General features: G+C 46.6%; 1 protein-coding gene across 2 annotated transcripts in view; it reads left to right on the plus strand.

The window, feature by feature from the left end:
• AHCYL1 (adenosylhomocysteinase like 1) overlaps nucleotides 1–14,346 on the plus strand; it is a 40,618-nt gene that overhangs the window by 21,910 nt on the left and 4,362 nt on the right. For both annotated transcript variants that reach the window (XM_074977455.1, XM_074977454.1), the window contains exons 2-15: nucleotides 2,287–2,398; nucleotides 3,183–3,326; nucleotides 3,978–4,078; nucleotides 4,393–4,495; nucleotides 5,070–5,164; nucleotides 6,063–6,169; nucleotides 6,700–6,816; nucleotides 7,072–7,135; nucleotides 8,050–8,138; nucleotides 8,663–8,733; nucleotides 9,539–9,633; nucleotides 9,824–9,922; nucleotides 10,682–10,750; nucleotides 12,099–12,177. In XM_074977455.1, coding sequence (XP_074833556.1) covers nucleotides 2,287–2,398; nucleotides 3,183–3,326; nucleotides 3,978–4,078; nucleotides 4,393–4,495; nucleotides 5,070–5,164; nucleotides 6,063–6,169; nucleotides 6,700–6,816; nucleotides 7,072–7,135; nucleotides 8,050–8,138; nucleotides 8,663–8,733; nucleotides 9,539–9,633; nucleotides 9,824–9,922; nucleotides 10,682–10,750; nucleotides 12,099–12,177 — 1,345 coding nt within the window. The remainder of the gene's footprint in view (nucleotides 1–2,286; nucleotides 2,399–3,182; nucleotides 3,327–3,977; nucleotides 4,079–4,392; nucleotides 4,496–5,069; nucleotides 5,165–6,062; nucleotides 6,170–6,699; nucleotides 6,817–7,071; nucleotides 7,136–8,049; nucleotides 8,139–8,662; nucleotides 8,734–9,538; nucleotides 9,634–9,823; nucleotides 9,923–10,681; nucleotides 10,751–12,098; nucleotides 12,178–14,346) is intronic.

Below are 14,346 nucleotides of genomic sequence, written 5' to 3' on the forward strand. Positions count from 1 at the left end.
GAGCCGTACTTTTTGCATCCCCTATTTTTAAGAACAGCGCAACACACGATGTTTTGTGATGCAATACATGTTTACGGCAGGATGTTCACCATGCATAGAAAATAATCTGGAGGGTTTTTTCGCTTTTGCAGTTACAGCGTCAGCAGCCCCCAAAAAGTCCTTAGAGAGCTGCATGCGGCTCTGGAGCCACAGGTTGCAGATCCCTGTGCAAGACAATATTGACCACCTGTGGTCTGGAAAATTCTCTCATCTGGTACTGGTTAGCTCCCAGGGTGCCATGTGAGAGAGGTTCAATGTGTAGCACGAAACTTAACAGATGGGGAACTGAGGCAGAAAAGGTAAGTGATACAAAATAAAGAAAAAAAAATGGAGACACTACCGGTGTTCTCTCTATTTTCTTCCATCCATGTGCGGAATAAATTTTATGTGCCCCACAATGTGAATCACGAGTAGAAACACGCTGCTGGCTGTGGGTGCTCTGCTAATCAGTTGGGCAGCACCTGAATCTCTCCTGGGCAGCAGCCCAAAAGGTTCAATGTGTAGCATGTGTGCACAGATTTTATCAGTACTTCGTGCCGGATTTTTCTGGTCACAGCAGCATAGCTGATCATTGGCCTGAACACCTGTGATCGTATTTGCTCTAGTTTTTTCCATCCATGGTTAGAACAAATTTTATGTGCACTGATACATGTGTGGGTGTGCACCACTAATAGAAAGGCATGCTGCCGGCTGTGGGCATTCTGCTAATCAGATGAGCAGCACCTGAATCTCCTGGGTGGCTGCCCAAGCTCTCAGCTACCAGAGAACTCTGGTTACATCCGTTGTTTACGTAGGCTCAGTGGGTGGACCAGTTCTCCTTGAGGTGAACCCCCTTGGATGAAGCATCTGTTTCTCCCCATCCCTGAGGTCCATCTTAGGCTGTATCTCCACACTTCTGAAAGCATCTGAGGAGGCATTTGGTTTTAATGGTTTTGCAGAGCTGTTTCGCTTTGTTGACTTTTAATATTCTCTTCGGGACACTAACGGTCCTGTGCCCTGGCTTGGTGGAGATCTTTGTTGATCTGCAGTCCTCAGGATATTTGATTCCTCCTATGAGGTGCCATTAAATCACATGCGTTCACGATCAATGAAGGGGTCAAAAGGTCTGTGGAGATTTTTGTGGGGTTTGCCATCATATGTGTGTCTCTGTTTTTGCAACGTGTGTAAGTGGAGCATAAACCAGTATTTGCTGGCCTTGAAAAGCTAGTTTTATTTCCCATTTAAAGAGATTCTGGGGAAGAGATTTTGAAATCCTGGGCCCAGAATTTGCACTTGTTTCCCTTTCACGTCATTCTTGCTACGAACTTTCTCACTCTGATTGTGCAGTATGTTCAAAAAGCTGAATTGCGAAGCAGTTTGGGACTGGCTGGCACTTCTTTTTTTTCTCCTCTCAGGCGCTACGGTGCTAGGATTTTACTGGCTAGAGAAAGGTGATAAAGCCCTGAACTGAGCCTCGCTGCTGGATGAAGTGGAAGGAGAGGCGTGCTACGAGCTCTGATTACAGTGGAAACATCTGTAAAAATAGCAGAGGAAGTTGAACATTAATGCAACGTCAACTGCTTTTTGTTGAAATGTTCTTTCTTTCTAGCTATCACCCTACTGTGCCAGGTTCCCCTGTAATGTAGCTTTGGGGATTGTAGTATTTGTTGTTGACAGGATACTTCCGTCCTGGGGCAAATGTCTTGAGGCACCTGTTCCTAGTGCTCCAGTTTTTAACTCCCTACTCAGCCAACTCTGCCTTTGCAGTTTTACCTGCTACCCAGTCTAGCCAAATCAGTGCATAGCGTGAATGTGTTATCTGCTGTAAGAATGACACTGTTCTTTTGTCACAACTGGGTTGGGTTGCATACCACTGGGTTTGCCTATAATGCGTGATCACCAAGTGTCCTGTGTTTTACAGGTTGCTCTACCATTCTTGCCTTGTATCTCAGGAAGCCTGGGAAGGGTTAAAGGAGATGTTTCAAGGCTCACAGGGAATCTTTGCTTAACCTGGGGTGTCAGGTGACTTGGCTGCATTAACCTGCTGATGACAGAGATGACTGAAGAGAGACTAGCCATTGAGCAAAGTGTAACTTTGGTTCCTTGGGAGGCAGAGCTGTTAGCTCTGGTAAGGGAATATTGAGTAATGCTGTTTTGTTACTGCAGCAGCCACAACAGAGAAGGGAGCCCATGGACAGAAGAGAATGAATCATTAGAGCATTTCCTGTGAATGTCCACTATTAATTCTTACTCCTTTGCACTTCTCAGCAAATCCAGTTTGCAGATGACATGCAGGAGTTCAGCAAGTTCCCAACCAAGACTGGTCGGAGGTCCTTGTCTCGTTCCATCTCTCAGTCTTCTACTGACAGCTACAGCTCTGGTAAGTGTGGGGCTTCTTCCTCTCTACCACTAAGCCCCACGCGCTGCTTTTCATGCTAACGTCCCTCCTACCTGGAATTGGAAGCACTTAACTGGGGTGGGAGTGGGATGTCAAATGCAAATAATTGTAGGGATTTCTTCCAGTCTTAGATTCTGGTCACATTTTTTTAACTAAGCCCGTCCAGAGGAGCTGTTTTCTTGCCAAACCTCCTCTTGCCCAGGTGCTGTCTTCTGGGTGCTCAAAAGCCCACATTAACACCTGAAACTGACAGGTCTGTCTGCATTCTGTTACATCCTGAATGCTCGGAGTGGCCTGTACCTTTACTGTTGGAGTGGGCTTTGCAGTGAAACTGGACATCCTGAAAACAAGAACACTTCTCTTGTCTAATGTGCAATTAAAATGAATCTATTGCTGGTTGCAAGACTTAATGGGCTTCCTTTTTCTCCCAACCGAAAACAACCCCTTTAAAATTGTTTTGACTATTTTCAAGTAGTTTTGAAAATCTTACCAAAGCAGCTCCACTTATAGAACATTTCATGTTCTGCTAAATTTTAAAACCATTTATGTTCATGTTGGCATTTACTCTCATGAGTGATTAACCTGTCAACAGAGAAGCCTTTAAGAAATTACAGAATTTAAATGTATAGATCTCATTAGATGTTTGTTTTCACTTGCAGTGCTAGCATATGACAGGAAGTGGAAACTAACTGGAAATGTAGAGGACGAGAAGGTAATTGGCCTGCTGAGCCTCTGAGATGCTCATGCTGAGTTTTTCCTTGTTTAGCTGCATCCTACACAGACAGTTCTGATGATGAAGTCTCCCCACGAGAGAAGCAGCAAACCAACTCCAAGGGCAGCAGCAACTTCTGCGTGAAGAACATCAAGCAGGCTGAGTTCGGGCGCCGGGAGATTGAGATTGCTGAGCAAGGTATCTTCTGAAGCAACTGGGCCATAGTCCTGCTTGGTATCACAAACCAAACCAGGGTATAGTCTGAATCCTCCAGTTATGGTCAGCAAATATCTTGATGTCCTCCTTGAGGCATCAGTGGGCCATGCAGGAAGAATTGAACTCCCCTGATAAATGGTGTGTTGATGACAAGACATGCACCCAGTACTGTCAGTTGCAGGAGCTGTGAAGCATTTAACTGTCTGATGGTTTTTAAAGGGGAAGTTCACCATGTAAAGATCTCAAAGCACTTTCCAGTCAGTAAAGCTGGTGGCACTAGCAGGCCTATTTCTTTTGATGTCACGAAAAGTTATGACTTGTAGTTTTAAGTGGGATTTGGTGGAGCATGGCTGGTTCAGGTTCATACTCAATCTACCCATATGTTGGCTATGCCATGGAAGATGGAAAAATTCCCATTCTAAAGATGCTTGCTGAGTGACAATCTGGGGATGAAAAAATGCATTATAATGTGCTCTTAACCTTAAATACTTGTTTTAAAATGCCTTACTCTGCTTCTAGGTATGGAAAGGTGGGCGTGAAGGCACTGGCTCGGTAACCTGGCAAAGAGGCTGTGTGGGAAATAACCGCTGGTGGAAGCAAACCTTGTTTAAAAACCTTCTGTTCCTTTCACAGACATGTCTGCTCTGATTTCACTCAGGAAACGGGCCCAGGGAGAGAAGCCTTTGGCTGGAGCGAAAATAGTGGGCTGTACGCATATTACAGCACAAACTGCGGTGAGTACTCCTTGGGCTTGGGACTTCGTGGGTGCAGGGGAGGAGGAAGAACAGAGACTGGCTTTTTCTTTTCTCTGTCGTCTGTGCAGGTAATCCTGAGACATTTCTCAATCCTGGGGGATCCGAGAAAGTGCTTCCATATTGCATTAACATACAGAGGCAAATTGTCCCCATTTTCATACTGCCGGAGGGTGGAGTGGGGGTGTCTCTGGCTGAGTTACTGTCCCCTTCCTGCTGTGAGCTGGAGTTCCCTAAATCCCAGCCGACATTCTAGCTTCCTCTTGGGCTGACTGTGGGTTCGCTTCTGTTTCCAGGTGTTAATTGAGACGCTCTGTGCGCTGGGGGCCCAGTGCCGCTGGTCTGCTTGCAACATCTATTCCACTCAGAATGAGGTGGCTGCTGCTTTGGCTGAGGCTGGTGAGTACAGTGTGAGCAGCAGGAGGGGATAGATGCGAAACCAGCTTATGCTGGTTTCAAATTGTGCTGCCTGTGGTTCTCTAAATACCACGCTTGCCCAGACTCCCACGACTGCCGCTTTGTAGCCCCATGTAGAGAAACATTCCAGGGCTCTAGGACTGCTTGGGCATGACTGGCTTACCCCTAAACAAAGGGAAAGCTGGGATGCTCCGGACAGCTTGCTTCTGAACCCCTGTATATTTCAAATTAGCAGGTAAGCCAGTTGGCTTTTACTTCATCATACGTTTCTCTTGGTGCCTTTCTGGGAATCCCAAACCACTGTGCAGACTGTAAGCAGGAATCACTTCATCCATTACTTCAGTGCAGTCAGCAGTGCCCTGCAGTGAGGTCCCAGAACTGAGGGCGGGTTTATAACATTTGGCTTGTCCTTGATGGAGTTTGCTCTTCAGATGTACCTGTTATCAGTAATGGACGTCTGTTAATGTTGGTTGAAGGAGCTGGGACAGTACAGGCCCCTGTGTCTGCTGGCCTCGGTCAGCTCCCTGCCAGCAGTGACTTTGTGTCTCCTCCCTAGGTGTTGCTGTGTTTGCCTGGAAGGGTGAATCAGAGGATGATTTCTGGTGGTGTATTGACCGTTGTGTTAACATGGACGGCTGGCAGGCCAACATGGTAATGGGAGCAGTTCCCAGCCTTCTCTCTTCTCCACCTACGCACAGTATTTCACTGCCTGTCCTCCTCCCCAAAGCACTACTTTGCTTTCCAAGAGCTGTTGCTAATGGAAAATAGATTAGATTAGCTTATGATTTTCACTAGCTATCCAATTGTCCTCTTGCATAACCAGTCCCTTGGTATATCAGTGAAACGTTATTCTCCCTCTGCATTGAACAGGACTGAATGCTGGTCAGGAAGGGGAGTTCCCAGAGACTGTGTGCTTCTCATGCTGTGTTTTATAACCTGTGACAGGTGAATCAGCTGTGGGAGGAGAAATACCTATGGATATTGTACATATTGAGGAATATCCAGTCCCTGTGCTCCCAGCTCAGCAGCAGATCCTGGCAGAGCCATGCTTGTGGGGCTTATGAAAATTGTATGCAGTTCATAGGGGGTGGCACGTCCCCTGGGGTCAAGTTTCTTAGTGCCTGCTGTGTGACTGATACGTCTTCCTCCCTCAGCAAGGAAATGAGCCCGTCAGCAAAGCTGTTTCTAAACCTGTCCCCTGGAATGGTTCCCTTTTTGGGCTGGGCACAGAATTCTTGGCTCCCATGTGCAATATTTAGTGGTTACGTAATATTTAGATACTTGGGTCAAAGACTGGAAGAGAGCAAGCAAACAGCCCTTCCAGTCTCTTTGCGAGATGGGTCAGTAATTATTCCCATTTTATAGAGTGGAAACTGAGTCAGGTTATATGCCCAGATCCACACAACAAATCTCACTCCTGGAAAGAGAACACTGATATCCTCCAGTCACCACCTGTTTTAAAGGGTCTTTTCTGTAGCTGACAGTGACCTGCCTTTTGCTGCCAGTGGAAGGACTCAGTGTCCTTTGCTGTTCTCTTCATGTTCCCTAGATCCTGGATGATGGTGGAGATCTGACTCACTGGGTTTATAAGAAATATCCCAATGTTTTTAAGAAGATCCGTGGCATTGTGGAGGAGAGTGTGACTGGTGTGCACAGGTAATGGACCCTGGAACAGTCATGAATCTACCCTCTTCCAGTGTTCGTTTGCTTGTGAGAGGCAGCTGCTGCTGTTTCTGTTCTCCATGGTGTCTGCTCTTCCATGGTATCTAGAAGAGACTAGCAGTTAATGTACTTCTTCTTGTCATGCGAGGAAAAGCTGTCAGGTTTCCCTGACCCTTCTGTTTACACGTGCATTACGATTGTCTCCAGGAAGCGACAGAAGATCATAAAGGACCTTGGGCACTGAGTGTCTAGGTGCATGCTTTAGTTTTTCAGTAACTTCCTCTGCTGTATGTTTTGGCTTTGGATTGCATCTGTCCTGAGGGCTCTGAGCACGTTGTAGATCTACATGTTCTTTGGCAGTTTGCACCCTGAGCAGCCAGCTCCCCACACTAGTGCTGGGTTAGGGAGTTAGTGGTCTCCTCTTTCTCTGGGGCCTGCTGTTAATTTGGACCACCTTTGCCAAGCTATGGCAGATTTCTGGTGTGTCTAATGGAAGGTTTCTGAAGTGCCATTTCTCCCCACAGGCTGTACCAGCTGTCCAAGGCTGGGAAACTGTGTGTCCCAGCCATGAATGTCAACGACTCTGTCACCAAACAGAAATTTGATAACCTATATTGTTGCAGAGAGTCCATCTTGGATGGGTGAGTCTGACCCTTCAGGGTGTCTGGCTGTGAGGAGATCTTAGGATTTGGAGGCCTTCCTTTAATTAATGCTGTTATATTTGTCTTTCTCTGGGTTCTGTGGCATTTAAATCAGACTCTGCCATGTCCTAGTTGGATGTTGCAGTGTCTGGTCACATGGTAGGCTGTCATTTTGGAGTATTGCCCCATGCAGACTGTTCTGTCTTGAGCACTGAGACTGACTAATCCCAACGCAGGTCTCTTTCTATCCTGCAGCCTAAAGAGGACCACTGATGTGATGTTTGGAGGGAAGCAAGTGGTGGTGTGTGGTTATGGTGAGGTGAGTTCTAAGTATGAACAAGGAACAGTGTTGGTTTGATTCAGCATCTCTTCCCTGGTACAGTCAGGACCCATCCTTTCCCCAGTGTTCATTGTCTGTCCTTGGCTAGCAACACACTTTTACCCCTCCTAAGAATAGGAGCACTAGGAAGAGCTCATACATAACAGAAGGAAATAGTATCTTTAGGCAGTTTTCCCTATGCCTGTGCATGGCTGACTGCTGATCCTGGAGGGAATTGTTTCCAAATCATTGGAAGCTGGATGCCCAGGAAAACCTTTCAAGAAGCTGCTGAGACTTTGTATATAAAATCTCTGTTTCTCAGCTTGCTTGGAGGTTTGCCTGAATCATTGTGTTTCAGCAGTTTTTGCTGGTAACAGTCTGAATTGCCATAGCATGTAAACCACAGTGTCAGAGCCATAGGAGTAATAGCAGTTGGATTGGTGTTGAATGAAGCTCTGGGATGACTGCATCCTGCACTGCTGTACCCTTGGCTTTGTAAAGCAGGGCTGTTATAATGTAGCGATTCTCTTGTGGAGTGGTTTGCAACTGGATTTACACGTATGGGGCAGGAGGTTGTGCATCTTGCTTATAAATCCTTCTAGAAGAGACAGCGTAAAGCATGGGTCTGTCCCCTTGCCCTGTTTGCACGTCCATTTACCTTATAAGCTGCGTGCAGTGCAGTAGCAGTAAACGCTCTTCTCCCCAGGCATATGTATACTCGTTTGTTTATACACCAGAAGAACCCAATCTTTGCCCAACCAAAAGCCAGTGTTGGCAATCTGCCAGAGGCTCAAGGGTTGCATGTAATTCGCAGGGGTTCTCACTTGTAGTGCAGCCCCCTGTTCAGACAGAGGTGCAGCTTGTCATGGTGTCCTACTGGATTCTGTCTCTGGAGGCTCTTCCTTGCATTGCAGGTTGGAAAGGGATGCTGTGCAGCTCTGAAAGCTCTCGGAGCCATAGTAAGCATCACAGAGATTGACCCCATCTGTGCTCTCCAAGCCTGGTAAGAGATGAAGTGTTAAATGCTGCTTAGTGAGCACCTGCTTTTTTACTGGCTGGCCAGTCTCTGAGTTTCATCAGAGGACCAGCTTGGAGTCAGTCTGCTCCACCTGGGATCTCATAACCCATGGCTATTCTCATGAGAAAAATATGCTTCTCTCGGGGACCTTGCCGTCACTTTGAGCTCCTGTATGCTTGGCCCAAGAGAGCCAACAGGTGCTTTAAAATTCACCCTCATAGAAGAAGGTTGTGGGACACCATAATCTTCTTGATGCCACATTCGGTGCAGACTTCTCGGTCTCTTTCTGTTGATGGTATTCACACCAGCTCCTTTACACCTTGTCCATCTTGCACTTACTGCACTCAGGAGGTGGTTGGGAACCCCATGACTCAGATGTTGCTGAATCAGAATAGATTTTAGTTATTTCATTGCATTCCCTCCTTGCTTTACCTTTCCCGGCCACGCTGTGCAGGCAGGCCTGGGGTGCCACAGTTCATCTTCTCACTCTGTGCTTTTCCTTTTGCCAGCATGGACGGCTTCCGAGTGGTGAAGCTCAATGAAGTGATCCGCCAGGTGGATGTGGTCATAACCTGCACAGGTACGGGCATGTGGGGGAGAAAGGTAGTGCCTGATGCTTGCTTCACGCTCCCTGGAACTGTTCCTGCGCCCGTGTACTTGAGACGGGAATCTCTATCGGGTTTCTGTGCTCCATGCACATCAGGACTCTTGTGACTGTGCATGGAGCTCATACTGATTCCTGTGCTTAGACACCTCAGTCAGCCTATGGCACATGCAACCCGAGGGATAGAACTTGTGACCTTCGCCTCCCAAAACTCCCTCCCTTCTGCGGTGAGCTAGAGCAGCTCCTAGTCTGTGGAGGGAACTAAACTGGAGCCCATGCAGGGTGATGGCAAATCAAATCCACTGCTGTGTTGGTGTCAAAACGTGAGCACTAGTTGCTGTCCTGAGTGGGTCCAGCTGAGTTACAAGGCCTGTCCCTTACCTTGGGAAGGGTGAGATTGTCACTGGGGGGGGTGCACTTTTTCCTTGCCCTTGTGGGTTCTCATTGCTATTGACTGACCTCACCCTCCACATCCACTAATGGGAGCTGACTTTGGGGAGCGACACTAGGAAGTCATCTCAATACCACAGCCAGCTCATGTGCAGTGACCACGCCCTCTGAGCAGCACAAAACATGATTCCTCCATTGCCAAGTGCTCCAGCCAGCTTTGCCCTAGTGTGTTCAGGCTGAGTGCACCAGCCAGTGTTCCGGCAGAGATTGTGAACCTCGTGGCAGGTCTTAAGGCAGAAATCTTCCAAGCCAGCCATAGAGAGAGGGAATCAGTGGGCACAAGCTGCAGTTGTTTGGGCTGGTGTTAATGTCCCTTCCTGCCTCTCTGTAGGAAATAAGAACGTGGTGACCAGGGAGCATTTGGACCGAATGAAGAACAGCTGTATCGTTTGTAACATGGGCCATTCCAACACTGAAATCGACGTGGTGAGACTCTGCTGTTTGCATGTCACGTCAGCCTTTCCAGCAGTGAGACCCTGGCTTACTGTGAACATCAGACCTGCCACTGGCTGCCCACCAGCTGCCCCCAACAGTCCCCTACCCCATGCTCCAGGGCAGCCACCTTCCTCCGGGACCCATTTGCCGTGGATCACAGGTGCTTGTTTTCTTCTCGCAGACCAGTCTCCGTACCCCAGAGCTGACCTGGGAGCGTGTCCGCTCACAAGTGGACCATGTTATCTGGCCTGATGGAAAGCGGGTGGTCCTGCTGGCTGAGGTATGTCCTTGGGGGCCAGGCCAGAGAGGCTGCAGAAGAGCATCTGTGCTAAGACACTGCATTGAGTCCTGTGTCTGTTGCTGGCATTCCTGCCTCCCAAGATTTATAGTGGGCACTGGTTTGAGACTCGGATGTAGCTCGATATAAAGAGTATAGAATAAATACAGAGCAACCCGTTTGGCTGGGGGGAATCCTGTACCATGGGGCTGCTTCAATCGCAGGACTTCCTTGGTTTGATTTTTCTCAAAGGCACCAGTGATGATCCCTCAGCACCACCATTACCAGCTGGCTTTCTCTTGCCCGTCCGTATTAGCCAGGCCCAGTATCTGTCTTGACTTGGGGGTGGCTACAAAACACATTTTTCTTCCTTTTCCAGCTCTTCACTCCAACCTGCCTGGGCACAGCACAGGTCTTGAAGATGGAGTGACTGTCTTTCCCTTAGTTGGGACTGTACAGCTTCTCTGTTCTTTCGCTGAAGGCAGGAGCTATTCTTGCCCATTTGGGTGGGAACAGGACTTCTGTGGTAGCAGGATACATGACCTGCTACAGAGAATGAGACTAGATATAGAGTGTAGACCCCCTGGGGTGGTTAGTAACAAGTCTGAGTATATTGGCTCCATCAGCTAGTAACCCAACGAAATGGATGAACCTGAAATATTGGAAGGGTTAAAATTCACCCCATTTTCAAAACTCTCAGCCACCACTAGTGTAATGAGTTCATTGTTCTTAGGCTATCTATGTATCCTCTTGTCATTTTAGGGTCGTCTTCTCAATCTGAGTTGTTCAACGGTTCCCACTTTTGTTCTGTCTATTACAGCCACCACTCAGGTATGTGACTGGAACCATTTCGTCCCTTGATTCAAAACTCACCTGTTTTGCTTCATGCTGTATTTTGAGTTGTGAGGATTCAGGGCCTCATGCGGTCTTGGGGGGTCCAGATAACTGCTACGCAGCAGGAGATGTTTCCTGTAACATACAAAATTTCAAGTATCAGAGAGGTTGCTGGGTTAGTCTGTATCTTTGAGAACAACAAGAAGTCCTGTGGTAACTTATAGAGTAACAGATATTTTGGAGCATAAGCTGATCATCTGATGAAGTGGGTCTTTGCCCACAAAAGCTTATGCTCCAAAATATCTGTTAGTCTATAAGGTGCCACAGGACTTCTTGTTGCATACAAAATTTCAGCAGTCTGAGTTCGCGTCTTATGTTGTTAGGGCATTCATTGCTTTGAATTTTTGTTTGGATAAAATATTCTCAAACCTGTGTTGGTTCGGAGGTTAAAATTTCTCAGTAGTGATATTACCTGGAAAGTATGGCTGTCCCCTCCCCCAGTGATTCTTGGCACACAGTGATCTCTCTAAGCAGGATGATAGATAACTTCGGCTCTGCACCGCAAATTTTCTCCAGCACTGGCCATGCCTTGGGCTCTTTGCTATACCCAGACTCACACCTGGCCTTACCATGATGCAGGAAATACAATATGCTGGGAAACCTCAAAGTGGCAGAAGGTTTAACTTGTTCTAAACTAAACTCTCTCTGTGCATTGCAGAAGGGAGGCTTGGGGGATTGTGACAGAGCAGTAGCCCCACTCCTTTCCCTTGACACCTGAGTTATTTCCCTGCCAATCAGAACATGTTACAATGCAAGCATTTTGGACCAGCTGCTGTAAATTGGCAGTGCTTCCAGGGAGAGCTGATCGCTTTCCTTTAGGAAGGACACTGTTGGGTTAAAAATGGATGTTTGACACCATTTCCTTGTCTCCTACTTCCAGCCTTAGATTTTTACAGAAGATAATTTTCTCATTGATTTACTTGTCTACCATGACCAAGTGCTATATTTTGCCCTAGCATTCAGCTGGAGCACTGAAAGCATGGTGGCCAGTTTTTCTGTGGTTCTGTAGTACCAGGGATCCTACAGTATTTCAGTCATGTGGCACGAAGGCAAGGTTATCTACAAAATGGAAACATTTATCAGTGGTGGTTTGTAAATGGTTTTTACAAGTGCTAGACCTTGGACCCATTGTCTTGCATTGCATGTGGGCTGTTCTTATATTCCTGTATGCCATCAGCATCACAACTTCCACATGCGTGTCTGGTCTCTAATGAGTTTCTCTCTGATTCCATGCTGTTGATGAACTCTGTCCTTGTGACTGATTTATCTTTCCTGACCTCCGCAGGCTCTGGCCCTGATTGAGCTCTACAATGCTCCCGACGGACGTTACAAGCAAGATGTGTACTTGCTGCCTAAAAAGATGGGTGAGTAAGGGAAGCCGCTTGAGCCCTAAGTTGAAAGAGGCTGTGTGGAATCCCGTCAGGGCTGAACAAAGATGTTAGAAAAGCCACAGTCTTACCAGACTCTGCAGAGGTTTCTGGTCCATCTTTTCTTGGTCCTAGAAGAAGTGTAAGCAAACTGCCAGTGTGTGATTGTTTTGAAGGGATTGTAGAAGCGGGTACGTATGGTGTGATGTGTATGTGTGGTCAGTGAGTTGGCTGTTTGGATCTGTTGCCTTTCACTCAAAGCTCTTCTTGACACCCAAAGAGCCATGACTGCATGTCTGTCTTAGCTGTGGTTTCAGATAGGTTCCCTGTCAGGTGGCTAACCAAGCTGATCTTCTGACTTGGAGAATCAAAAAAGAGGCTTTTGAATATTGAGGCTCTCTCTCTTAGCAATGAACTGTGGTTGATGCCAAGACCAGGCTGTGTTTCTGTCAACTCGTGGAGGTGGTGGAAGAGAATGAGCTGTTCTGGACTGGTCAGAGTGACATGGGTACAGTTGTCCCTGCAATTGCATTTTCCATGTTTCAGCCAACTTGAATGCACTCAATCAATGCTAACTGTGTTAACTCAAACCTGGAAAAAAAAACGGTTTAAAAAACAATTCTTCCAGGGCCTCTGTGTATTCCCCAGTTGTGGGATTGGTGTCCTCAACGTTGACATAGAACACTAGAACTGGAAGGGACCTTGAGAGGTGATCAAGTCCAGTACCCTGCTCTCAGGGCTGGACTAGGCACCATCTAGATATCCGTAATAGATGTTTATCTAAACTACTCTTAAATATCTCCAGTGATGGAGATTCCACAATCTCCCTTGGCAATTTATTCCAGTGCTTAACCACCCTGGCAGTTAGGAAGATTTTCCTTATGTCCAACCTCAACCTCCCTTGCTTCAGTTTTATCCCATTTGCTTCTTGTCCTATCATCAGAAGCCAAGAGAACAAATTTTCTTCCTCCTCCTTTTAACACCCTTGTTAGGTACTTGAAGACTGCTATCATCTCCTCCGTCTTCTCTTTTCCGATCTAAACAAACTCAGTTCTTTCAGTCTTCCCTTGTAGGTCATGGTTTCTAAACCTTTAATAATTTTTGTTGCTCTTCTCTGGACCCTCTCCAGTTTTTCCACATCTTTCTGGAAATGTGGTGCCCAGAACAGGATGCAATACTCCCACTGAAGTTTAATCAGCACTGTGTAGAGCAGAAGAGTGACTTCCCATGTTGTCTTCACAACACTCCTGTTAATGCATCCCAGAACTATGTTTGCTGTTTCTGCAACTGTCACACTGTTAACTCATATTTAGCTTGTGATCTGCTATGAACCCCTATATCCCTTTCTCCAGTACTCGTTCCCAGACAGTCACTTCCCATGCTGTATATGTGAAACTGATTGTTCTTTCCTAAGTGAAGTACATGGTAGACTCCAGTATGACATGGAGTGCTGTTCCCACAAATGGGAATTGCAAGAGATGACTACAGAAGAAACATTTACCAGTAACTAGCCTTCCTTGCCACACTTGAGCTTAGCTAAATACATAATATCCTCAGTGGCTTGGAATTGCTCTGATCAGTTATTTAAATACCCACTTATTCCTCTAATGCGTGGTAGGTGATAATACAGTTTTTCAGAGTGGTTTGTTTACTATGTCATTTAGAGCACATGGCTTGCTATCCTGGAACACACTATTCCTCCGTCTGATCTTTCAGTGTCCAGTGCTGGACCTGTCAGAGGAAATCATAATTTTCCTATAATTGAAGCCTCACTCTGTGGAAGCACTTAGTTCCTGACCTTACACTGATGGTGCTTCTTTCCTGAAAGATGAGGCTCAAGCGACCTTGTAACTTTCAAACCTTATTCTGCTTGTCTTTTTATAGCTTTCTCCCCAGGCCCACCTTCTAGATAGTTGTGCAGGCAGGGCTTGTATGTTGTTCTGTTTGTACTGTGCCTATTATACTGAACTAGTACTATCTTAATGAATGTGATTAATGATCCACCTGCAGGTGCTTTCCTCATGAAATGTGCAATCCCTTTTCTTTTTTACTGTACAAGGCTACATTGTTTACCCTATTGCATCAATATTAGATTTTTTTTCAGATGGGACGTGCAGCCTCTGAGGTGAAGTTGCTTGCCTGTTGTACCAGAAAACATGCATTTCC

The sequence above is a fragment of the Carettochelys insculpta genome, chromosome 26 (assembly GCF_033958435.1).
Source record: "Carettochelys insculpta isolate YL-2023 chromosome 26, ASM3395843v1, whole genome shotgun sequence".
Taxonomy (NCBI): domain Eukaryota; kingdom Metazoa; phylum Chordata; order Testudines; family Carettochelyidae; genus Carettochelys; species Carettochelys insculpta.